Source organism: Rhinolophus sinicus, chromosome 1 (genome assembly GCF_057876585.1).
Source record: "Rhinolophus sinicus isolate RSI-liver-muscle chromosome 1, RSI-T2T, whole genome shotgun sequence".
NCBI lineage: Eukaryota > Metazoa > Chordata > Mammalia > Chiroptera > Rhinolophidae > Rhinolophus > Rhinolophus sinicus.
In genome coordinates this window covers 52,998,529-53,024,935 of record NC_142501.1, presented here as the reverse complement: position 1 = coordinate 53,024,935, position 26,407 = coordinate 52,998,529, and the positions used below count along the sequence as shown (strand labels likewise).

Sequence of the window (26,407 nt, the reverse complement as noted above, 5' to 3'; positions counted from 1 at the left end):
CCCCATTAGGGTGCTAGGCCTGAAATAAGAGGTGTGGCCGTAGTTGGATGGGCGAGAGAGAGAAGCGTGGCCGAAACCGGTAGCAAAAAGGGGCGGGACAGAGAGGAGAGGCCTGTGGCTGGGTGGAGGCGGAGCGAGAACGGAGGGGGCGTGGCTCCAAGGCGGGGCGGGGGCGGAATGGGAGGCCTGAGAAGGAGCGTGGCCAGGGCGGGGTCTCAAAACGAGGCGGCCATGAAATCTGCGGTGAGTGAGGTGGGCGGGGAGACGAAATGGGCGGTGAAGAGACCCGGCCCCGCGGAGGAGGCGGGCTGAGACGTGCGGGGGACAAGAAGGGGGCCGGAAGGGGGTGGCCGCCGGTCCGGCCCCGCCCCGGGGCCGCCTCCCCGCGGGTTCCGTTGGCCGTGGCGGCAGCTGAAGCTGTGGCGGCTGTGGCCGCGGGGCGGGCGTAAGATGGCGACAGCGGCGGCGGGAGCCCTGAGCCTGCTGTGGGGCTGGCTATGGAGCGAACGGTTCTGGATGCCCCAGAACGCGAGCTGGGCCGACCTGGAGGGGCCGGGCGACGGCTACGGCTACCCGCAGGCCCGGCACATCCTTTCGGTGTTCCCGCTGGCGGCGGGCGTGTTCTCAGTGAGGCTGCTCTTCGAGCGGTGAGAGCCCGGGAGCGAGCGGCGCGGAGGGCCGGGGGCGCGGGCAGGTGGAGCTGTCGCAGGGGAGAGGCCGAGCACCGGAAGCAGAACTGCAGGGAAAGTCCGGAAGCAGGGGGCTGGGGGTGCCAGGGCCGCCACGCGGGGTGCACCGAGGGTGGCGCAGGTGGTCGCGGAGCCTTAGGCTGAGACAGAGTTTGGGGCGTGTACAATGAAAGAGTGACAGAGTCGAAAGGGACTCTGGGCCCATTCAATTTTAGATCCCGGAGGTCGCTTGGGGAGTGGGGTCTTACAGGCCTCCTCCCATCCTCCAAGGATTCTACCGACTAGGACACAAGTTGTGAGCTGCGGCCGAGAACCTGAAGCGAGGAACTGGAAAGGGCCACGGGAACCCTACTTGGAGCCATGGAAGATGAAGGGTTAACACAAGGACCAGACATTCCAAGCCAAAGGAGAGGGTTCATGGAAATCAAAGATTTGTGAGGACACTTTAGTTTCTGAGAGTTGAGGGGAACAGGATTAGTTAGGCCCTAAGCCTTGATTTGTCAGCTCTTGGACATACGTGTGTGTGTGTGTGCTCAATAAAATTCCGCCAGAGCCCCGTAGGAGAGTAGAAACCTGATAGGGGCAGGGTGTATTGGAGCCTTAGGCTCTCAAAATATGGAAAGGTGTCAGATTAGTTGCAGGAAGGGCCTTGGAGGCCTGAGATGGGAGGAGGAGTGGTCATCTTGAAAGGATGGAGAGCCCTAGGGCTTATAAGGAGAACTGCCGTATTGAACAAAGCAGAATCACAGCATACTTTGTTCGCCTTGTGTGGTTGGGGAAGGTGATTTCACCTTTTTTTTTTTTTTTTTTTTTTGAGTGACGGATGGTACCTAGTCTAAGATAAAGATATTCACTAAGGACTTGATGTGGTGATTTTATTAGTATAGCTGTGGGTGATTTTGATCAGGTCTACTCAGACTCAGGAAAGACTTCTTTCCAATAGTTCTCAGGTAATGAGGTGGCACTTTGACACTTTTTGTTCATTTGGCCTTTAGAGCAGGAATACCCTTTCTAGGGTGGTAATATATTGCAGATAAAATAATCTGTTATTCTCTGAAAAATCAGTATTATCTGTTTTCAATTACTTATTTGATTTGCCTACTATTTCTGACAAAATCTTTCAAAAAATATTTGTTGTATGTAGCTAGCTAGTCATTCATCCATTCATAGTGTTTGTATGTTGTTATCAGACTGCTCTGCCAGACTGCAAATGGAAAAATAAAGATGATTTTAACTGAAGCAGATGAAACCCGAAGATCTAAATGCCTTTTCTGGGTCCTTGGGAGCTTAGTGCTACAGTTTTTAAAGTGTAGTCATTGTGTTAATATTACTGTGGAGATACAAACCACTTGTCTCTCTTAAGAATAACCTAGATCCAGGTACTCTTTACCTTATCATCCATATGTGAGGGCTGAAAAATGAGAAAGACAATGTAATAACTAAAAAGGAAAGTACACAATTCAAGACCTAAAAAAATAAAAACAAAGTTCATTGTCCTAAAAAAGATTCTGCTCATTTAAATATATGGAAATTTCTCCATATTAGTGATAAGCGGACGTAGCTTGTTGCTTATAAACACCTATTTTATATAAACTTGCATATATCTTCAGATTTCCCAAGAGTCCCCCCAGATGGCTGAAGGCTATATCCCCTGGCAGAGCCACTGGAAAAGATCCTTTACCTGTGGGAATTCTATCTGAATGTTTCTATGGTGCTCCAGTGTCCGGAGAGTAGGGGTAAATGGGAACACTGAGCTGAAAGCATTCTAGTATGGTATTTCTTGGCTAGTAAGCATCGGTACCTTGTTCATCTCATGTTTGATCTTAGGAAAGTTTAACTCTAGAAGCAGTCTTGCTATTTTGTTTCTCTTTAAGACCTACTTTAGTGAGCAATATAATTGACTACTGGTTTGCCTTTTCCTCTCTTGTTGCACCGGTCTTCCATAAAGAAGCCATTCTTAGAGTATAGTAAAAGATGTATCAGAAATATTGGTATAGATAGTCATCTTTCCTACATTTTTCTCATTTCTCAAATCCCACCTTAGTTTCTAGAAGCAATTCATGTAGTAATCATAGACTGTAAAAGCTAGATTTCCAGCCTCCTCTCACAATTGAAGTAAGGCTTAGAAACATCTTGCAGCTTTTCAGAGGTTGCATCCTCACCTGGAAGAGAACCAAGATCCAGGTCATTTTCCCCAGACCCTCTTGCCCACTGCATGATGTGGCTACCTTTTTCCTGTTCCTTAACTCCCTTTCAAGGGTTAAGATTTAACCTGTTTCTAGTATTCTAGGATTTGAAACTCATCCAGGCTCATCTTATTCTTCGTTGTTTAATGTGTTTGAGTTTTGCATTTTTTTGTTTCAAATTGTCCTGAATATTTTAATGGATCTTACACTATGCCCCTTGATAAATTATCTCTATTCGTGTTGTTTTTAAGAATCTCCTAAAGAATAAATACAAAGTTTACAATATAGTCTCACTTTCTCTTCCTTGTCATCAACCATAGTGACCATTTATTTTTTAAGTTGCCCCATTCCCTAGAGAACTGCATCCTCATCTGATAGGGATGACTTTAAAAGCTACCAGACCATAAATAAGATGTTTGTATCTACCTAACTATTTTGCTAAAGAACTGCAGATGGGAGAAAATTACCTACCAAAGAACGGAGGTTTCCTTTTGTGGGCCCTGCTGACGAGGGTTGCATTATGAGGCCCTGCGCCTTACAAAAATGCCTCGGGTGTAGCAGTAAGTAAATACTTATTGATTGTTTGAGAAGGGTCCACCGTCATCTACTCAGATGCCCAGGGGAGTAACTGGAATCTAAATATTCCATCTGAAATATATGTTGGGCTTGACTGAGAGAGGCAAAATTATAATTCCTTTGTTTCAGTTGTGTTTTACCATAATATATTTGCTTGTTGTGTACCTTCCTACAGCTTCTTTCTCTCTCTCCCCTCCCCCCATACACAAATTCACATTACTCTGTACCCTATCAAAAGAGATAAGAAACTCTTCCACCTGTTTTTTTAAACGTATTTTAATATAATGATGATTGAGACTTGAGAGAAAGAGTGGTTCAAGCTAGGTCTGCTATGTCTTGCTTAAACTGAATCTTTAAGATAAAATTGTTTGAAATTTAATATCTAGTCCCTTGAGCACTTTTTCCTTGGGATCAAGTAGGAGCTTGAGACTTAATATTGACACCATCAGAGCTATGTAGGTTCATTTATTTTGGATATGGTATTGCAGTAGGAGCTTTATATTGCCAGAAGAAGAATATTTTGTGAATTATACAGGAGGTAGATTTGAGCTCTTCTTGCTGTTCATTCATTATTCCAGTCCCCTCTTCTCTCTTGTTACTTCCAAGACTGCCTCCCTGGGGTGTCTAAAGAGCCTTCTCAATACCATGCTCGCTCACCCAGGGACTGAACGGATTCCCTTGCTGCCCTGTCGTATAACGTAACGAGAGTAGTGACTCATTTTTTTGTGTGCACGTTTCTTAACCACTCATTTCATCTTCCTCTTGTAAACCTTGCTACCTCTGTTGCATACTGCCTTTTTTTCCTCCTGTTCCCCACTATTTCCTCTAAGAAGAGGAAGAACTTTTTTTCCCTCTTCCTGACAGGCCTGCTGGCCCCCTCCCAGATCCATGTCAAGTCACAGCATTGTGACCCAGTATTAGTTCCTCTAGCCAGGGGAGTGAGGCTTTGGGAAGAATGGACGTAGCTGCTGACTAGGCTGTCAGGGAGACTGCCTATTCCACTGCATCCCCAAAGGTGTTCTGTTGGGCGTTATTGAATTGTAAATCACAGAATTAAATCCGGTTTGTAGATCCAGCAGAGCGAGATTGAAAAAGATGGTCACATGGCCCTACCCTTATCTAAGAATCCACCTCCTAATAAGCTCCAGATGGTCCGAAGCTGTATGTGTTCCTCCTCTCTCTGGGAAAACTTCTTTCCCCAGCCCTTTCTGTGCGGTGGGTGTTGATGCTCTGCAGACAACCCTGAATACTATTATGCCTGAGGTCAGGCTCCTGGCTTAGCCCTAGAGACAGTATATTCGTCACTGAAAAAGAAACATGTCTGATATTTTTGCTTTAGCCACTTCCTGACTCAAAACCAGGGTCTCCAAGGTGGGTAAAGAAGAAATTCATGAAAGAGGAGGCAGCCCGTGAAATCGGTACCCTCTTTACAGAGTGGGAAGGCAGAGATAATACCTATTTTGGCTTTCTCTCTAGAGGTATTTTTAGGCAGATAAAGCTGCTTTCTAAAGAATGCACTGAGTTTTGAGCTCTTTGTGCTTGAACCCACTCCTACCTTATCTTTGGGAAAGTTAATTGAGGTGTTACTGTAAAAGGAGTTAACTAACCATAATCACTTCTAACTAAAAAAAAAAAAAAGAAGAAATCAAACTAGTTTCCTTAGCTACTAAACTAGTTTTCCTAGATATGAAGAATTCTCTCTGACTTATCTAGAACTATGCTGTCCAAGTACAGTATCTGCTGCTAGTACAGTAGCTGCTAGCTTTGGGGGATTTCAAATGCGACTAGTCACAATGTGTTCTAAGTGTAAAATAGATTTCGAAGACTTAGTGCAAAAAAAGTAAGATATCCTAATTTTTAACATTGATTACATATTGACATGATCGTATTTTGAATATATCAGGTTAAACAAAGTATATTCTGAAAATTAATTTCAACTCTTACTTTTTAAAATGTGGCTATTAGAAAATTTAAAATTATATATGTGGCTCACATATTTCTACTGAGCAGTGCTGATGATAATGGTTCAAATATTAATAACCAAGAAGAGAATTATAATATAAATTCACATTTGAATCAGTTTTTAGGACCAGAAGATAATCGGTCCTAAGTATATTGGATTATACTTTAAACAACTGGTCTTTCTAAAAAATTGTAGTAAAAATGGAATTTCTAAAATGTAAATCATTTCTTGAATGATGTAAATCGTTATAGTCTGTTTTGAGTAATCTTCAGTTGACCCTGTCTTTAGCCAAGCATTGCTCTGTAGTTTTGCTTTTCTGCATATATCTTCTCAATTGAGTAGTTAATGATCTGTAAACAAACAAGTTGGACAAGTAGTTAAATGTACATGGTCCGTGCACAGCCCTGGTAAGGCAATGAGAATAATCACACTATTATAACTCTTCTCAAAATTACGGAGTTTCTTAAAAGGTATTCCTTATAGTCTTTAGCTTTTGGGTAGTGTCAGCATTTTTAAGAAGTCTCAATTATAGGTACAGACGGTCTCAAACTAAATCAGATTGCCAGATATCAAACTATATGCCAAGAATAAAAAGGTGAGTGAGTCATGATGTCTACCCTCAGAAAGAGAGCAAGAAAATCAGTGGTTAAAGTACAGTGTAATAAATGTATGCACAGGGGTAAGTTATGGGAATTTAGAGGAGGTGGACTCAGTTTCTCTTAACAGTTGTTAACTAAAATATAGGCTTAATGTCTCACTAACAAACACTTGTGTCTTGGACTATGAGGGATAGTAAAAACTTCTTTTTAAGAAATAACTTTTTAACCTTTTTCTCTAATCTACCTCTCATTTGGCACGCCTGCATTTGTGTGTTTGTACTTTAAGCAAATACATTAAGTTGTATAATCACTCATCCATTTAAAAAAGATAAATGTGTTTAATGAAAGAAATATACGTATGCAGTTGGAAAGGGGAGGAATTCTTAAACAATAAGAGTCTCAGGACCCGCGTGTATTCTCCAATTGCACTTGAAGAACTGCTGCTCTATAGCAAGTAAAATATTTCCTAGAACAATAAAACTACATCTTAGTCTTAAATTAGTTGAGTCTGTCTTAAGCATTTGAACGTACTTACGTACTCTAAGTAATTCTTCTCTCCAGACTTATTTCCCTTATGATAAGGTGAGATGTAAGCAGGGTGCTGATCCTTCCTTCTCATCCCAGTATCAGTAGGCACATATATTAAATTGCACAGGCATTATTAGTCATCTTAATTCTTTAAGGCTCTGTATAGGTCTTAGTGAAAATAACTTTGCTGTAAGTAGAATAAGGAGTGTAGGACAGTCTGGTATGTGCCTTGTCATGGTTTAGGATAGTATGTGTCATAGAGGTCCTTTTCTTTATAGTCTGTTTCTGCTTCATTTTAAGAGCACATTTGCCAATTTAAAAAAATAGCCCTCAAAAGAAACTGCAAAAATTACTTAATGCACAGACCATGCAAGACGTGTTGGATTTGGGGGTATAGGTGTCCTTGAAAAGTTCAGTACCTTGTACACAGCAAGCTGATGTGTACAACACAAAAATCCTATCCTTTTAAGAATTTACTCAGAAAAATACACTGAGATGAATGCATATGTATAAGGAACATACAAGATAATAAATGGCTGGGAGTCATCAGCACATAAATGAATAGTATTAACATAATTTAGTAACTCTTAAATTTTTTGTTTTCGGTATTATTTTTCACCCTTAAAAATTATTGAGGATCCCAAAGGAGGGACTTTGAGGAACTTCTGTTTATGTGGGTTACATATACCTATCAATTCTTCCATATTTTAAATTAAAAATGAGAAATTTAAGAAATATACTTATTATTCCATTAAAAATAACAATAATAAACCTATTACATGTTAACATAAGTAACATATTTTTGACAAATAATTATTTTCCAAAAGAAAAAATATTTAGTGCAAAGAGCAGCGTTGATTTTACATTTTTGCAAATCTCTGTAATGTCTGGCTCAATAGAAGATAATGGGATTCTCCTGGCTGGCTTCTGCATTCAGTCTCTTGTGATATGTTGTTTTGGTTGAAATACGTAAATAAAAGCCAGCCTCACACAGATAGGTCATTGGAAAAGGGAGGTATTTTTTTTCTTTCATACTACACCAAAACACAAGTAGTAGTTTCTTAAAGATTGGTTGCATTGTAGAGTCTAAAACCATATCAATGAACTTTTCATTCATGTTAAAATTCATGGGCCTATCTTAACACTTTAAATGGATATCATGTATTGGTCATTGGAAAAATACTGGTTTTCTGAGTTATATAGATCTCCCAAATGTCAATACATTTCATTGTACAATATTAAAAAATCATATTAGTTCAATCTCATGGTAACTAATCTCATCAGAAAAGTCTTGAAGTATTGGGAAGTTGTCAAGTTCAAAGGCAGATAGACATTCTTTAAAATTCTAATTTTCACTTGAAAGCTTGAATTTTATCATTGGCAACAATGTTGTTTTTTGAAGTTACAGGCTTATTTCATTCATTTTCAAGAGAATGTCTCCTAAATACCTAGGTCTGAATAACCTTAGTTTATCCTCAATCATTCTTTCAGGTAAAAATGCTCTTCTGTGAAAATGATTTAGTTTAGCACACAGCTCAGCCAAGTGCATTTCCTTGAGACAGCCATATATGTACACCAGCGTTTTGCAACATCATCACAAATAACAAGACAGTAACAAATGCAAATAATGTCTTAATATAATGAAAGTTGTTTTGACTTTATAGGCCCCCAGGTAGTATCTCAGAGACTCTCCAAGGTCTACAGACTGTACTTTGAGATCCTCTGCTATAACTGAGTGAGATCACCCAGGGAGTGTAGAGTAAGAAAAGAACCTACATAGAACTTTGTTTTAGGATAAGGCAAAGGAAAAAGAAACCCAAAGGGAGATAAGAGGTATGACAGTCTTATAGTAATTTGATAAAAGTTAGCATTTAGTAAGTACTTTGCCCCAGGCACTGTTCTAAGTGCTAAACATAGTGACTCTATGAAGTAGGCAGATGCTGTGGTTACCTCATTTTACAGATGAGAAAACTGAAGCACAGAGAAAGTTACCTTGTACCTTGTCCAAGGTGACTCGACTACGTAGCAGAGCATACCAAGCAGTCTAATTTGACTGCCAGAGAGATGGACAAAACTAGGAAGTGAATGGCAGTACAGAAGCTAAGAAAAGAGCATTTTGAGAGGGAGGGCATAGCCAATAATGTAAAAATGGTGCTGAGTGGTCAGGTAAGATAGAGGACTGAAAAGCATCTATTTGATTTCACAGTAAGATCATTGATGACTGGCAAGAACAGCTTCAGTGGAGTGGAGGGGCACAAGTCAGTGAGAGAGGGTGAGGAATGAGTGGGAGTTAGAAGAGAAGTCACAAGGAGAGAGCTTCTTCAAGAATTTTAGTTGTGAGGTGGGAGAGAAGCAGAGGGTATGATGGACAGGGAGAGCCGTTTTAAGATAGGGAAAACTTGAGCATGTTTGAGGTCTGATGAGAAGAAACAAGTAGGGACTGAGGCCGAAGATAACAGAAAAACAAAGAGGAATAAACAGAATGAAATTTCTGGTCAGGAAGAGACTGGATCTAAAGTGTGGGGATACCAGTTTTAGATAAGAGTGGTTCTGAGGAGGAAGTTGAAGGCGTTCCCTTCTCCTTAGCCCAGATTCTTGAGTCTTGGCTATTTCTACTTCTTCCTCCTTCTCTCATGTCTTTCACTGCTGTAACTCATTACTGTCTTTTAGAGTCTCCGTTTTACTTGTAGGAATTTCTTTAGTGAAGGTTACTGCTGATCTCCACATTGCCAGATCCAGTGGATACTGAGCTCCTTCTCCGACTTGATCTCTGCCTCGCCTGATAGGACTCCACCTCTGGCCTTCCTGTCGCCTCAGTTCACCTTTCACGCTTGTTGTTTCCCAGGATTCTGACCTTGGTTCTCTTTTCGGTTTATATTACTTTCTTATGTAGTTATGTCCATCCCCCACAAATTTAGCTACCACCTATATTCTCATTCTTTCACTCTCTTTCTCTCTTTTCTTTCCTCAGGTCTTGGTATGTTTGTGTATGTGTGTGGGCATATATTACTCAAGCCCTTTTTCCAAGTTTATTTGCCTACTAGACAGTGCCATTTCAGTGACCCATGGGTACTTCAGATTCAGCATACACACAACTCATCTATCACTCCCAAATTTGCTTTTCTCATTCTCCACTTGGTTGCGGCACCATAATCAACTTAGTTTCCCAATCCAGAAACACGGAAGGCGCACATGCCTCTTCTGTTGCCTCTCACATCTATTCAGTCACCAAGTCCTATCCCTTTTACTTCCTCAGCATCTCTTGAATCTGCCCTTTGTATTTCTAGAGCCCAGGTTTAGTGCTTTATTACTTATAGCATGGCTTTTCTACAATAGCCTTTAGGTGATGAAAGTTTTTTATTAATATACATCCAGATCCATTCATCTCGTCTCCTCCCCCGCCTAAAGCCTTTCAATGACTGTCCATCAGCTATAGGATAAAGTTCAAGCTTAGCATAACACACAAGGCACCTGTGATCTGGCCCCTAACTGCCTGTGTAGTTTTTTCTCCTGTCACTGTCGTCACCCCCTGCCCCCAATCTATACATTGCACAGTTCTCTAAATACACTTTGCTTCTTATCTCTGTTTTTAGTACATGCTGTTCCCTCTGCCTGAATGTCCTTTTTACCTTCTCCTTCTCTTTCCACCCTACAGAAGCCACTCAAATTGTTAATGTGATTTGTTTATTAATAATTCAGTTGTAAAGGGAAAGGACTTTCTGAATCTATTTTCTTTTTTTCTTTTTTTTTAATTGGGAATATTGGGGAACTGTGTTTTTCCAGGACCCATCAGGCTCCACGTCAAGTCATTGTTTTCAGTCTAGTTGCGGGGTGGGGCGGGGGGGGCACTGCTCAGCACAAAGTCAAGTAGTTGTTTTCAATCTAGCTGTGGAGGGCGCAGCTCACTGGTCCATGTGGGAATCGAACCAGCGACCTTGTTGTTATGGGCACCTCGCTTTAACCACAGAGCAGTCTGGCTGCCCTGAATGTTTTCTGTGGGACTGTGCATTTGCCTCTTAGGGGGTGGGGGGTGGGGAGGATTTTCAAATGCTAAATACCTAAGGATTAAATTCTCAAACTCTGCTGTCTTCTCTTCGTGTGTGTGTGTGTGTGTGTGTGTGTGTGTGTGTGTGTGTGAGAGAGAGAGAGAGAGAGAGAGAGAGAGAGAGAGAGAGAGAGAGAGAGAGAGAGGCATATTCAGGTTCAGGTAATTTAGTTACTGAGTACTACTCTTCACCTAATGATAATACCATCATCATAAATCTGTATAAGGCCTTCCTCTTTCTGTTGTATTTTTCCCTTCTTCATCCTTTTCCCTGTTTCAATTTCTTTGATTTTTTTCTTTTTATGTATCAATTTCGACACTTCCTATTTTTCCAGAAATTGATCTAAGCCAGTGCTTCCCAACCCAGTCACGTTTCTTTGCACACATGGAAAATAATATGTGCATTGCACAGTGGGGTATATGCGTCCAAAGGCTACAGGCTAAGGGTTTCTGGCTACCACAGGCCATATGGACCACCCTGCGAACTAAAAGCAACGTCTCAACATAAGTATAACCCATCTGTGTTACTTGCCATAATACACCAGTCGAGAAGCTTGATCTAGACTTTCTCATATATTTGTGCATAATTCATATCCATCAGTGATGTTGCAATGAATCACACAGCACCGATAGTATAGCTCCTGTCTTTGGTATGAAAAAGCAAAGCAGTAAGTAATTTCATCTTAATTAACCCAGGCTTAGGTTGGCTGCTGCCATGTATCTTGAGGGCAGGAAAAGGGCAGAATGAAATGATCTCTACAAAGCAGGACAGATACATTACAACCAGGTTGGGTCATTAGACTCATGTTCCTGGAGTGGCAGATGGAAAGGAGGACCTTAACATTATAGACTTATAAATGCCTACTTATTCAGACCTGCAGGCAAAGGGAAGTCAGGTCTTAAACCAATTATTTTAAAACTTGGGCAACAAATTGATCCTGGAGAGGACAGAAAAGCACAAGATAAGTTTGATTTTTCAGTGTCATCCAGCACAGCAGTTTGCAAACTACTGTGTTTCCCTGAAAATAAGACCGTGTCTCTTATTAATTTTTGCTCTAAAAGATGCATTAGGGCTTATGTTCAGGGATGTCATCCTAAAAAATCATGCTAGGGCTTATTTTCCGGTTAGGTCTTATTTTCAGGGAAACACAGTATGATGTCAGGTACCTTTACACTCTTAAAAATTATCAAGGACTTCAAAGAGTTTTTGTTTATATGGATAATATCTATCAGTATGTACTGTTTTAAAAATTAAAATGGAAAAAATTAATATATATTTATTAATTCCTTTACAAATAACAATAAATTGATTATATTGGTAATAGAACTAACGCCTTATGAAAAAGAACTATTTCCCAAAACAAAACAAAAGTAAGAAGACTAGCATTATTTTACGTTTTTGCTAGTCTCTAGTATCTAGCAGCTGTATTCTCATGTCAGCTTCTGCATTCAGTCTGTTGCATTGTCATGTAAGCTGTGGAAGATTCCACTGTACACTCATGAGAAGATGAGAAAGAAAAGAATTCTTATGAAGTTATAGAATTATTATGAGAATAGTTTTAACCTGCAGACCTGACAGGGCCTCTGAGACCCCATGGACTCTCCAGAACATGCTTTTTGAGAAGTGCTGACCTAGCAGAAAGGATGACTGCCAGGCTCTGTGTCTGGAGTTGGATGAACCTAGGTACCTATTTTATGTTATACTAGATGCCGGGTAAATGATGTAGAATGAATACATGATTAAGTCTGAACTTCCTCAAAGTTTTCATTTAAAATCACTTCACTTTCTTCATTAAGGTAATTCATTAAATGCATAAATAAATCTGTGTATTTAATTTTTTTTATCACAGAAACATCCTTTTCCCACCATAACTGCTTTTTAGTTTTGGGCTTTGTGCTATAGCACAAAATAGATGCCCAATAAATATTCGTCAAATACATTTTCTTAGGGTCTATACAGCTGTAACTGACTGGATGCCAGTAGTTTCACGTCTTTCATTGAACTCTGTGAACTAATGAGAGCAGGATGTGAGCTAATGACAACTGTAGGTCCAGATAATAAAAAAATTATCTTGGCTTCACCCAGGTGATCAGGGTACAAACCTGTTTGTGTTGTATAAAAGAGGATGTCTTGCTCTTTCACCTCCTGCCAGAGGTACCATCAGGGAGTACCCAGGCTGAATCTAGGAAAATAATACTAGCTGCCTTTTATTGAATGTTTGCTAAGTGTCAGGTACTGGGCTAGGCATGCATCGTATGTCATTCATCTTTAACATGAACTTTCACAAAGTCTCTTAGCTGGTACAATCTGTCTAACTCCAGGGTCTTTAATCACCTGACTGCTCTGCCTTGAGGAAGAGACCTAGATCGGGGGTAAGAGTAGGAAGAGAAAGGCTGTTTTTTGGGTTTGGATCTACCTCTTCATATAATTAATGTAGATGAGAGGAGACGGATGAGATAGAGAGAGATGATTCATTGCTTTTATCTCTGATATGGCACCAGCTCAACAGCAAAGAATGGGCCTTAATTACTCTTCTGGACGCTGATCAATCCGGTTGGACATCCAAACTGAGCTCCAATAGAGCAAGGGTGGGATTTGCTGGACCTGTCACTTGTCAGTTACTGAGAAACTCCTGAGCACAGAACCTTGGTAAATACAAAAGCAGTATTCTTTGTGTTCACAATAAATGTAAAAATGAGTGGGGTTTTAAAATATTTATACACAGAATAGCATACCAGGAAATATAAGGTAAAATATTTACTAGTATTAGCCTTTGAATGAAACTTTTGTACCACAGATGTGGCTAACTGTGCTCTGAATAAATGTTTCCCCGTGGCTCAGGAACTTTCGTGATAAGGGTAAAAGAAATATTCATAGAAGATAATAAACAAAGTTTCTTATTCTCAGTCCCTCCCTTGGAGATAAATTCTGGATTCAAATGCAGGCCAAGAAAATAGGTCAAGAGCACTCCATCTTATACCTCCCAGTCATAATTTCATCGTGGGACTCCCTAAGATGCTAAAGGAGCTAAAACTGGTTTTGACTTATCCTCAAAGTGACTACATAGAGCTTTTCCAAGAGCTGATTGGTGCTCACAAAAATCTGTGGTGGTGGTGAAGTGGGAGATCTTTCTTAAAGAACCAAGGAATAGTTTCTCAATTTTCAAAGCTACAAAAGTTAGAAATTAATTACAATCAATGATAACACTGTGGGATCTTAGATATAGAAAAAAATCTTAGAAATCATCTCGCATAACCCCCTTTTTTAGATGATGAAACCAAGACTCAAGATTTAAGTGACTTGGCCAAGTTTATGTAACTTATTAGTGGTAGGTCTGAGACTAGAATTGAGTACCAGTAAGTAATTTCATTCTCACCCTTCCTACCGTGTTTCCCCGAAAATAAGACTTAGCCAGACAATCAAATTTAAGACCAAATTTAATATAAAACCTGGTCTTATTTTACTATAAGACCGGGTATAATAATATAATATGATATAATACAATATATAATAAGTATAATAAATATAATATATAATCATATACTACTGAGTCTTATATCAATTTTTGCTCCAAAAGACACATTAGAGCTAATTGTCTGGCTAGGTCTTATTTTTGGGGAAACACGTAGTTTCCTAGTTTCTTTCTTCAGTGCTCCTGAAAGTTCTAAGTATTTCCATAATCTTCTTACTAGTCAGGAAGATGACCATGACCCAGGATATTTGTATTTAGGAAGAGCTCAGTCTCAGTTTTACTTTTCCCTGCCATTAAGATCAAGATGATCTCTCTCTCTCTCTTTTTTTTATTTTTATTTTTTTTTGCTGTGTAAGGGGAACAGGACTTTGTTGTCCGTTCATCGTAGTTGTGGATGGCTCAGCTCAGCTCCAGGTCCATTGCCATTGTTAGTTGCAGGGGGCGCAGCCCACCATCCCTTGTGAGAGTCAAACCAGCAATCTTGTGGTTGAGAGCTCGCGCTCCAGCCAACTGAGCCATCTGGCCACCCGGGAGCTGAGCTGCAGCTCACTGACTACATTCTAGTTGCAGAGGGCGCAGCTCACTGGCCCATGTGGGAATCGAACCGGCAGCCCTGTTGCCCAGAGCTCAAGCTCTAACCAACTGAGCCACCTGTCCGTTCCCAAGATGATCTTCTGATTTAAGGAAAACTACTATTAAGCACCTTCTTGTGCCAGGGTCTTCATATACAGAGGGTGTCAGAAACATGTATACAAGTGGACACTTTGGTCAACATTGCTCAAGCAGTAGTTCACCTTAATTAGAAGTGTCTGGACGCTGATGGTAACCACTTAGAGCACCTCTTGTAATTGCAGAAGTCAAACGTGACTTGTATTCGTCTTTTGTTATTGGTATATATTGAGTATTAAAATTTTAATGTAGTTTTCCTTTCTTAAAATGTGTATACATTTTTTTGCACCCTCTGTATATATTATCTCATCGAATACTTACAAGATTCTTGTAAAGTAAACCAGTGCTTCTAACATTTTAATGGTCATATGCATCACGTGGGGAGCTTGTTAATGCACATTCTGAATTTGCAGGGCTGGGATAGGGTTCAAGATCCTGCATTTCTAAAAAGCTAGAAAAAGCCAACAATGTTGTTGGTCTGTGGACTTTATATTGAGTAGCAAGGATGTTGATATTCATCCTTACAGATGAAAAACTGAGGTTTATAACGATTAATAAACTGTCCAAGTTCATAAAGGCAGTAAAATGGTAGACTGGTTATTTGATCTAGGTCCTTCTGATTCTGAAGCTCAAGATATGATGAGGGAAGCCAGGGAAAAATAGAGAGCTTGTGGTCCACTGTTTCTTAAACAGGTCACTTCTCAAGTGAGTCAATGGCAGAATCCATGATGAAATCAAAAAGTCCTGGCCCCCAGCCAAGTGTTCCCGTTTTCCCCTGCCATTTGTCCCCTAATCAGGAGCTTACCCTCATGCTTGGCAAACCGTATTTAGAATTGGCTTTTGGGTTTTCTCCATTACAGGTTTATTGCCAAACCCTGTGCACTCCATGTTGGCATCCAGGACAGCAGTCCTTATCAGGCCCCACCCAATGCCATCCTTGAAAAGGTGTTCGTCTCTATTACCAAGGTAAGTGGGCACAGAAACAAGATTCGTGTGAGGGGTTGCCCAAAGGGCAGAGGAGGATAGAGAACAAGTACCTCCAAGGGTAAGGACCAGATGGGAGGATCTTTCACATTTGGGTATTCCATATAGCTATGAGGAGAACTTGATCCCCTCGGGAAAATACCTGGGCCAGGATCTAAGTCAAGTTTACACACATTTGAGTTTTAGGCCTTAGCAGCCACCCCCCACCACCTCCAGACACATCATATCTTAATTTTGTTTTTCCCTACTCCAGCTTTTGTCATTACCTAGTTGCATAATTAAGATGGGGACGGTACTGATAGCCTTTGCAGGTTGGGTTTTTAATATTGGTTTTTACTCAGCTTGGGGTGGAGGGAGAAGCAGGGATGTGTATAGGTGAATGGTAAGGTCCTTGATGCGTGCAATAGGATGTCTTACTAAAAATGACTTTTTGGGTGAAACCTGGAAAGATAAACATCACTTAAGCCACTGTAGTCTTCATCTCTTTGACACTCAACTAGTCAGAGGGATTTAATGAAGAAAAGGGATGTTCTGACTCTGGTCCCACGTCTGCAGTATCCTGATGAGAAAAGGCTGGAGGGCCTGTCAAAGCAACTGGACTGGGACATCCGAAAAATCCAATGCTGGTTTCGCCAACGGAGGAATCAGGACAAGCCCCCAACGCTCACTAAATTCTGTGAAAGCATGTAGGTGTGCAGAGGGCGGAGGGGAGTGAGGACGGGGTGGGGGGTATAACTGGACTCTTTGGAAATCACTTCTATTGTTAGGACAACAGGTGATAAATGTGGAGGGATAACTTGATTTATTATAGGCAGAAAGGAAGAGAACTGGAAGACTGGTCACCTTTAGTTTCGTGGACATGCTTAACAATAAGCTGGATGTAGTTCCATTTTGTTCCCCTTTCCCAAATAGATTGGGAGTGAATTCCTATCACTGCACTTATGAAGATAGACATGCACCCCTTTTACACCTTGATGGCGATGTTCCATCTTGCTCTCAATTGACATTTTGGTGGGAAGCATCCCTTTTCTGGACATGCTATACTTCATTTCACTGGGTTTTTACTAATTACCCTGTGGACAGAGAGCACTGTATTTATTGTCATACCAAAAAAAATACATATATATATATATGTATTTTTATATATATATATATATATATATATATATATATATATATATATATATATATATATCAGGGAGTCTGACATGGAAGAAAAGTTGATTGAAGCCAGTATACACTTGTGGAAATCTGTTTTAAACAAGAGACTGGAAGATGTCTCTATCTTTTTGGCTTTTGAGGTAACAGTATTTGCTCCTATTCTGGGGACTTATCTTCTTTCTCACCAGGAATTATCTTATCCCCAAATCCGTTATCTTGACTTCTTTAGCCTCAAAGACTTTCTTTTGAGTGAATATTCATCTAACCTCTACTCTTTGCCCACCCAGGTGGAGATTCACTTTTTATTTATGTATATTCTGCTACGGAATTAGATTTCTCTGGTCGGTGAGTCTGAACTTCCTATCTCCTACTGGGTTCTAATCATGCCTACATCTCTAGAGATAATACTTTTAGATCTTTATTTTCTCCCCCTTTTCCCCCACTTCATGCCATTAGCCCAGGTTCATATGCTAAATAGATTGTCTTCTGCATGGGGCCTGACTCCAGTAACCTCATAACTCTACTGCTTCTCCCTAAATAATATTAATGATAAACATTATTATTAGCATTGATTAAAGCAGCATAGTACATGATAGTTTACAAAGCACTTGCCAAAATCCTGTTCTTCCAAGAAGGCAGTTAAAGAAAAGGAATTAGTAACCCTTAAAAGTGGGTATAAAACAATTATTTCTGCTTTTCAGTTAATTGTCAGAATCAAAGAAGAATTTCAAGCTTTTTGATTCCTGATTCCACGTTTTTTTCCCCACTGCACCACACTATTTTTCTCTAAATGCTATAACTGAGGCTTCAAAATACATGAAGCAAAAAGAGGCAGAACTAAAGGAAGGGGATAAACAAAAATATAATCATAGTTGGAGATTTTAATAATGTTCTATCAGTAACTAACTCACTAGACCAAAAAAAAAAAAAAAAATCACTAAGGATATAGAAGAGTTGAATACCACAATGAAACAATTTGATATAATATTGACATTTCTAGAACATCACACCTACAGCTGAAGAATATAATTTTTAAGTGCCCATGGAAGATCCAGTATGATAGAACATATGCTAGGCCATAAATCAGATCTCAGTAAATTTTAAAATATTGAAATCTTACAGAATGTGTTCTCTGACTATAATGGAATTAAATTAGAAGTCAATAATAAGATAGCTAGAAAATATTTGCAAGTTAAATAATTCTTCTAAGTAATCAATGCATCAAACGAAATCAGAAGGGAAATTAAAAATATTTTGAATTGAATTATGCTAAAAATACAACAATAAAGTTTGTGGGATGCAGCTAAAGCATACTTAGAAGGAAACTTACAACTTTAAATGTTTATATTACACACAAAAAAATTTGAAATCAGTGATCTAAGTTTCCATTTTAAAATCTGGAAAAAGAAGAGCAAAGTAAACCCAGAAGAGCAAAGTTAAAGGAAAGAAATTATTTAAAAAATAAATAAGCAAAAATTAATGTAATAGGCATTAGACAAACAGTGGAGAAAACTGATAAAGCCAAAAGTTGGTTATTTGAAAGGTTTAATTAAAATTGATAAACTCCTAGAAAAAAAGAAAATAAATTATCAATATCAGGGAGAAAAAGGGATTATCACTACAGATCCTGTAGACATTGAAAGGATAATAAGACAATAGTATAAAAAAATGTAATAGTAATAAATTCAACAGCTTAGATGAAATGGACATAATTGAAACTCCATTAGAAATGATTACTTTTGAATCTTTGGCGTGGAGCTCTCTCTGTTGGTGACCAAATGGAATCACTGTCTTCCTGCCTCCCTAGCTCCTATATTCCAGGTGGTGATGTTTCTAAAAACTATCCTAGAGCTCTCCCTGCTCTTATTTACCTCAAAGCATGGGTTTTCTATTTGTAATAATACTTTCTTGTTCTAGAAGAAAAAGCTAGCCATTTACTGATCCTTTAAGGATCCCTAAATTCTGTCAAGAGGAAATCCTTTTTCTTTCCCATCTCCCTTTTTGCCCCTAGCATAGAGAGAGTGGGATCATATAGGGGGGCCAGGGGAGAATCCTGAAGACTCACCTGGATTATCTGTTTTCTCTTAGACACCTTGGTTTTGGGACACCCGACAGTGCTGGCATAGCTATCCACATCAGGTAGGATCTGAGCCCTTGCAAGACAGGGGCCTTACGTGTGTATGTAAGTTGGGGTGGGGATGAGTGCAGCCTCAGGTCAGATGGCATATTGGTATTTTTGAGGGGTAAGGGGCTGAGTCTCTTTGAGTCGTATATTTGGGGAATCTATTTCTAGAGCCCCCATAGCTGTGAAATCCAGTGACCTTTTTATTCCAGTTCTCCATTATATTCACCCTAATTGGGCTGGAAAGAAAAGCAGTTTCCTGGCACTAAAGGAGGTGCTTTCTGGTTCAGGTGTCCCATTGGAATCAAGGGTGACTTGGAGTCCCCTTAAGAGCATGGTTCTAATCTATACTAGAAAAATGTTGGGGCTACTAACAGGGTGAAAAAAGGGAAGGCCTAAGTATATTTAATCCCCTAAAAAGCATTAATTACCAGAATTTTAGATACATTGATTTGATTATGCTATAGTATGTGTTAACCTTATCTGATCTCTAAAAGATGAAAGCTGAAGATATGTATGTGAAAGGGCAGAGGGAAGAGGTTTAAGTCTCCACACCAACCCAAAGTCTGTTAGCGCTTGCAAATCTTGGAAGATGATGGGGAGGAAAGATATCTAATAATTTTGGGTGTTGGTCCTCCAAGGCAGAGAAAGTTGCAGAGATGGAATGAATCTTTGACTAGCTGGTATTCTAACTACTACTTTCTCTCTTCCAGCCTCTCACAAGTGGACTTTATTACTATTATATCATGGAGTTGGCCTTCTATTGGTCTCTTATGTTTTCTCAGTTTACAGACATTAAAAGAAAGGTAAGGACATTGGCGCCCTCAGTTCCCTAACTTATTGCATCCTCCTTCCTAGCAGCTACCATTACTGCCATTGGGATGGATTCTCTGCCCTGATTGGGACCACGAAAGAGGGAGGAAGTAGGTTTCATGGGACTATTAGCTCTTTGTAATGTTCTCAGAAAGGAGTCTTGACTAATAATGAAGTATATTTGAAGCATTCAGGGACAGCCAGCATGAGAATAGTTAACCAGCTAAGAAGCATACCCATTTCCTTATTTTTCTCCAAGTTTCTTACATGTATAAATCTCAGGATACTAGTCAGAACGTAGGAATAGCAAGGCCTGATCTGACGAAAAGGCCTGAGTCCAGAAAAGTGAGATCTGGCTTTTGTTTGGCATTAGGGACCCTTGTTCTCTCTCTGTTCTTCCTTCTTGGTGACCCCATTTACTCAAAAAATTTCAACTGGAAGGCATTGTAGATGATTTCATTTACCCTTTTCTTGCTATTGTTCAGGAAACAGATTCAGAGAAGTAAGTTAATTTGCCCACATAGTGGCAAAGTTAGAAATGACTTTAAAGTTTTTTATAAGCAGACAGAAAGGGCAGAATCTTCACCTCTTACTGGTGTCCACCTGACATAATGTAGTTCCGGCAGCTCTAACCTAATCTGTTACTAACTTGTGGTTACCTTTGGTGAGGAAAACCAAGGTTAGCGTTTATGGGAATGGACAAACTAATCTGGATCGTTAGTTGTGTAACCTAGAAGCTTAATAATTCAGATGCCTTTCACTCTCCTATGGTCAGGTTCCCTTATTAAAATTTTATTTTAATAATGACACATATATAAGAAGGTTTGTAATATACATGTAGGTTCTAACATACTAGAATGTATACTTGTGAACCCATGCCCAGCTCAAGAACTAGAATATACCATTGTATCTGTCTCTGTGGAGAACATAGACTTTTCATCCTTGTTTCTTGGACCCAGATTCACCTGCCTTCTCCCACCCTCTGTCTCTCACTGGGCTGAGACGCATTTGTTAGCTACCATTTTCCCCCCAAAAAATAAGACCTAGCCAGACAATCAGCTCTAATGCATCTTTTGGAGCAAAAATTAATATAAGACCTGGTCTTATTTTGCTATAATATAAAGCCTGGTCTTACATAATATAAAATGCATTAGAGTTGATTGTCCGGCTAGGTCTTATTTTCGGGGAAGCACGGTATGTCTGATAACTGAGGTATTTAGAGATTTCTCCAGGTCTAACTTTGGCATTTGAACAAAGGTAATTAGAGCTTTAAATCTGAAAGCAGGAAATGCTTGCAGTAGGATGGATTGTTTGGCATTTCTCTGAAACTTTGGAGGAGTTTAGTTTTGCCCCTCTACAAACCTCCCTTTTCTGTTAGGTCCCTTTGGTTGAAATTTTTTTCAACAAAACACAAGAGTCTTAGAATCTCAAGGATATTTAAGGCTTGTATGTCTGACTACCACCTGGGAATTATTTCTAAGTGTTAGCTCAGACTCCATACTTTACATATTACAACTACCAAGGAAAATAGCACTTTTCTGTGCTTTGAGCTATATTAACATAGATTATGGGTCAGTCACTGATGTGACAAGTTTGGAGTCAAGTGGTAGCCAGGTCCCTAATGGAAAGTTCAAACAAAATGGGGCTTCTAAGGATGGGATAAGATCCTCAGAACAATGCAGGGCACTGAGTTGGCTGGCATCTCTATGACCTTGCTTCTACCTGCCTCTTCTATTTCCCTTCCTTCCCAGGACTTCCTGATAATGTTTGTGCATCACTTAGCTACCATTGGGCTCATCACCTTCTCCTACATCAACAACATGGTTCGCGTAGGAACTCTGGTCATGTGTCTACATGATGCCTCAGACTTCTTGCTGGAGGTAAGATCCCATCACCTCTCTCCTCATTATTCTCTTTCTTACCTTTTCTTCCTAGCTGAGAACTGGCTTTCTCCTCAATTCAATTTTTATCTTCCTTTCTCCAGGCAGCCAAGCTGGCCAATTATGCCAAGTATCAGCGTCTGTGTGACACCCTTTTTGTGATCTTCAGTGCTGTTTTTATGGTCACTCGTCTCGGAATCTATCCATTCTGGTAAGTGTTAGGGCTGTGGAGCTGTAGTAGATAAGTCCCTAATGATACCTGGTCAGTTTAGGGAACAGACCATTGAGAACCTTATAGTGCTGCATTTTCCGTGGCCTAACCTGACCCTTCATGGACTCACAGGACCTCGATTCCCTTGTATAATATTTCTGTTGAGGCAGGACTCAGAGCACCTAACTCACTTGGCTCTGGCTTTCCTGACTCATCTCTGAGGAACCGTCCTCATTTTATGCCTAAGTAATTCCTTTGCCGTCTTTTGTGCTGATACAGAATTCTCAGGCTCTTCTTGCTTGTTTTCCTGCTCTAAATTCTCTCCCCCATCCTAACACACACTCACACGTACACATATACACACACCTTCTGCAGTCACTACTTTATGGTCCAAAGTCAATGACTCTGTAGGTTGGAAATTCTCCTTAATCTGAGTGAATGAGCTACCAGTTATCCTATATGAGCCTGAGGATCGGAGTAATTCCTAGGATCATTATTAAAATTGCTGTCCCAGTGGTGTGAAACTGCATATTTGAAGCGATTAATGTGACTTAACTCCATCAGTTCCTAAGATTTATATATCTTCCAGTCTCTAAAGATAGAAAACTCCACAGGCCCCCTTTCTTTATTCTTTTCTCACTGGATGGATATCCCTGGCACGTCAACTGAAAGGGGGTATGGGGCGAAAGCACACAGTTTCTGCTTCTCAGGGAACTCAGCTTCATCCCTGTTTGCCTGACTTTGACTCTACAATCTGACCACGGGCCTCCGTCTTCTAGGATTCTGAACACGACCCTCTTTGAGAGCTGGGAGATGATCGGGCCCTACCCCTCCTGGTGGCTCTTCAATGGCCTCCTCCTGATCCTGCAGGTTCTGCATATCATCTGGTCCTACCTAATTGCGCGAATTGCTTTCAAAGCCTTGATCCGAGGAAAGGTGAGGATGAAAACTGGCTTCTTTCTTTGGGGCTGGGTAGAAGGATGGGTGTTACTCAGTAGACCTTCTCTCTCGATCCAGCCTGGTGAGCCCCATCTACACAAGCAGACCAAGCAAAAAGCCTCGGGCTCCAGAGTTTCCGCCTTTTCTATGAGTGTTTAGCCTTCTAAGACATGACTTAGATGCAAGAGGAAGGATCTGCCTTCTTCCTGTCCTAGGAATAACCATTATTAAATAACGAACGGTATTAAATTTTAGAGATGGCCTCAGCCATTTCCTACCCCTGTCTACTTCAGTGGATTTGTATTTTTATTTTTCAGCTGGGGAGCCTTTTTTTCAAAGGAAGTCATATGCAGAGCTCCAAGATACAAACTATATAAAAGCAGAGATTGCCTAGGGAGTGGTTTTAGTTCACAAGCCACCCCAAGATGACCATACTGTGATGTTCAAGGTGTGGCTTATGGAAGGGACTAAGTACTGGCTTCACCCAACTGTTGTATGAGGCAAGGGTCCGAAGTGAGATGGATACTTAGGGTTTCAAATACCCATCTTATGCCCAGAGGCCACAAGTACAAAGAAAGGTGTCATTGAATGATAAAATTCATAAGTGAATCCAAGTTCTGAAGCAGCCAAGCTTTCATTAGCCCAAGGGCTGGGGATTCAGCCTTCAGTAATACAGAACCAAGGGGACGGGCTCTGCTGAGGGACACACTCAAGGACCGAAGGAAGAACTATATATGACTTCTTATGTCACTGTTCCTTATAGCTGTAGTTGGTTACAGAACTTGCTCAGTGTGCTTATGCTTCTTGCTGTAGCTACTGGACATCTCTCTTCTCCCCTGCTTTTCTTTCCTGACCAGGTGACTTATCCAGGAAGGATTAGACCCAGACTCTGTACTCTCCACTCTTTTCTCACCTCCTTCCTTTTTTCTATACCTGGCGGGAGCTGGACAGTTTCATCTTTTGCATGTAAGTGTATCTGTGCTTCTAGTCTTCAGTGAAGCATGTCTGTCTGGACGTGTTTCTCTTCCTCCTGCTTTCCTTTCTGTTTCCCGTGTTGTCTGAGAGTATGCCCCCTCTGCTGACCTTGTGGAGCCATTGTTGACTGGAGCTCAGGTTGCCAGATTCTTTTTCCTAGATGGAGGCAAAAATAGAGTCTATTCTTTTTTTTCCTTTCTGTTTTTCTTTCCTTTCTCCACCCCACCCCCCCTTTTTTGAGCCTCCCTTTTTCCTCAAATCCAAACACACTCTGCTCTCTGGTGGAAATTTCCTAAAGATCAGGCAATCAGTTATCTGGGTTCAGAGGTCAACAGCTATTATAAACCATCGAATCTTAGAGCTAACCAAAGCAAGTCACGCCAAGATGACCCACTTGGCAACAACAGTTTTAGTTTTGTTTCCTTCCCACACCCTTCTCTCCTTTACTCATTTATGTTTAAAACAGCACACATTTATTATCCTTCAGTTCCGGAGGTCAGAAGTCTGACATAGTCTCACTGGGTTTCTCTCTTTTACTTTTATGGTTCATGGTAAAGAATTTTAAATACTTTGCTTGATACGCAGAATAGTTTAGATTTGAAAACACTGCTCTAATCCAATATCTTCATTTGAAAATACAAAACAACAAAGCTGACATTAAGCAGTAAAGATTCAGATGGTAGCATGCTTGGGACTCGGACCCTTCTTCCCAGTTGCCAATCTGCTTGTCACCATGTTGGTCTTGGGGAATGCCAAAGCTGCACGGGAGAAGTGATTGCCACCCCCTTCTTTCTTCCGCCTCCCCGCCCCCACTCCGGTTCAAGCCGTAGTTTCTCCGTCTAGTTGTGTAGGACACAGCTCCCTGGCCCCTGCTGGTATTGTGAGCCTTGCGCTGTCCCGGTTGAGGCAGTTGGTTGCCGGTTGTCAGTGAGTTGGCCGCTCACGGCAGCTCTTGCTGGCTCCCGGCCGCTCATGCTGACCACTGGCTGCTCATGACAACACACAGTAGCCTGCGGCAGCCCACAGCAGCTCACGCCAACCTCTGGCTGCTCACGGCAGCCCAGCTCCAGGGAGAGCTGTTGTTCACAGTCTTAGCTGTAGAGGACGCAGCTCACTGGCCCATGTGGGAATCGAACCAGGGACCTGGGTGTTAGGAGCACAGCGCTCCAACCACATGAGCCACCAGGCCATCCCAGAAGTGATCTTACTACTGGGAAAAGGAGAAGATTGGAGAAACAGTTTCATAGGGTATTGATAGTTGAGTCCACGAAGAGTAGAACTACTGAAAAAGGCCCAGCATGGTTTAGCTTTGGGGACAGCAAAACTCAGGATAACCAACATGAGTAACTGCAGTGATCACAACCACAGAAGATAGACGCAATGATGACAACCATATGTATTATTTATGTTGGCCTTTTCTATTTTATGAGGTGGAAGAGGAGAAAGGGTGTCTGGAGTTTCCCTCAAACCTAAATCAGGACTCAGTGAATGATTTCAGCTCTCCTAGACTGGTCCTGAAAGATACCTATCCCGACCAGAGAAGCTCCTTATTTCATAGAAAACAGAATCAGAGATGATAGAGAAACCCAGGAAGCAGGCAAAGGATATTCACAGCAGGAGCCTTGGTCAGGTGCCACCAGGAAGTAGGCCAGATTGGGAACAGCGCCCAAACATGGGCTCTGTGGGCTTAGTCTGTCTTACGATTCCAAAAAGGTATCTTCATCTTTCCTGCCTTTGGTCCCATCCCACCCAGGTGACTAAGGATGATCGCAGTGATGTGGAGAGCAGCTCAGAGGAAGAAGATGTGACCACCAACACAAAAAGCCCCTGTGGCAACAGCTCCAGCAATGGTGCCAATCGGGTGAATGGTCACATGGGAGGCAGCTACTGGGCTGAAGAGTAAGATGGTTGGTATGGGGACCTCAGCAAGCACGGACTTATAAGGCCACTGGCAACCTACTCCTCTTGGGCCTCCCCACATCTACACTCCGGTGACTAGGGGTCTGCAGGGCAGTGAGGAGAATCAAAGAAGAAAATATTTTCACTTTTTTAAAAACTCTGCCATTTTGTATTTAATAGCCCCTAGGTTTTTTTTCAATAATATTATTTGCGCTCTGTGTTTGTGTGTGTGCGTGTGCATGTGCATTTGTGCATATGCCTGAGTTTCATTGCCTGGGCACAATTCTGGACTGCGGCCACTAGGCCTTGTCTGGTCCCCTTTGAACCCACCTCAACCCCAGATCTGGTTGCATCTTGAATTATGCTGCCTCTGGACTGTCCCCTCCCTTGTTGCCCATGGCTCTTAAGGCTCTGGCCATCGGAATGGAGCATCCAAGTTCAGCTACAGGTTTCTGCACTGTTCCTCCTGCGGAGCTGGAATGTTTCACGTGAACATGTGTAGATGGATGGCCAGGATTGCTGTGACCCCTAGCTAGACCCGCTTCCTACCACCTGCTCTTTACTCAATGGTACGCAGGGAGTGGTGGGTGGGAGAGGGTGAGCTGAGGGCCAGAGGAGGACAACAGCCACTGGGTGAGCTGTTAACAGTTTATACTTTTGTTTACTCTTCTGTGATTAAAAGTGCTTCAGCCCTC

At 41.1% G+C, this 26,407-nt stretch overlaps 1 protein-coding gene across 4 annotated transcripts; it reads left to right on the top strand.

The window, feature by feature from the left end:
- The first annotated feature begins 240 nt into the window (after positions 1-240).
- CERS5 (ceramide synthase 5) lies at positions 241-26,407 on the top strand. 4 transcript variants are annotated; one of them, XM_019724591.3, is made up of 11 exons: positions 241-647; positions 15,589-15,694; positions 16,268-16,398; positions 17,161-17,218; positions 18,962-19,012; positions 19,709-19,801; positions 21,560-21,688; positions 21,793-21,899; positions 22,679-22,835; positions 23,696-23,804; positions 25,567-26,407. In XM_019724591.3, exons 1-11 carry the CDS (start codon positions 451-453, stop codon positions 25,572-25,574), a joined length of 1,146 nt encoding a protein of 381 aa, XP_019580150.2. In that variant the 5' UTR covers positions 241-450; the 3' UTR covers positions 25,575-26,407. The 4 variants fall into 4 exon arrangements, with proteins under 4 accessions (XP_019580150.2, XP_074181805.1, XP_019580149.2 ...); XM_074325704.2 differs by having other exon boundaries at positions 268-647; positions 16,213-16,398; XM_019724590.3 differs by lacking the exon at positions 23,696-23,804 and having other exon boundaries at positions 275-647.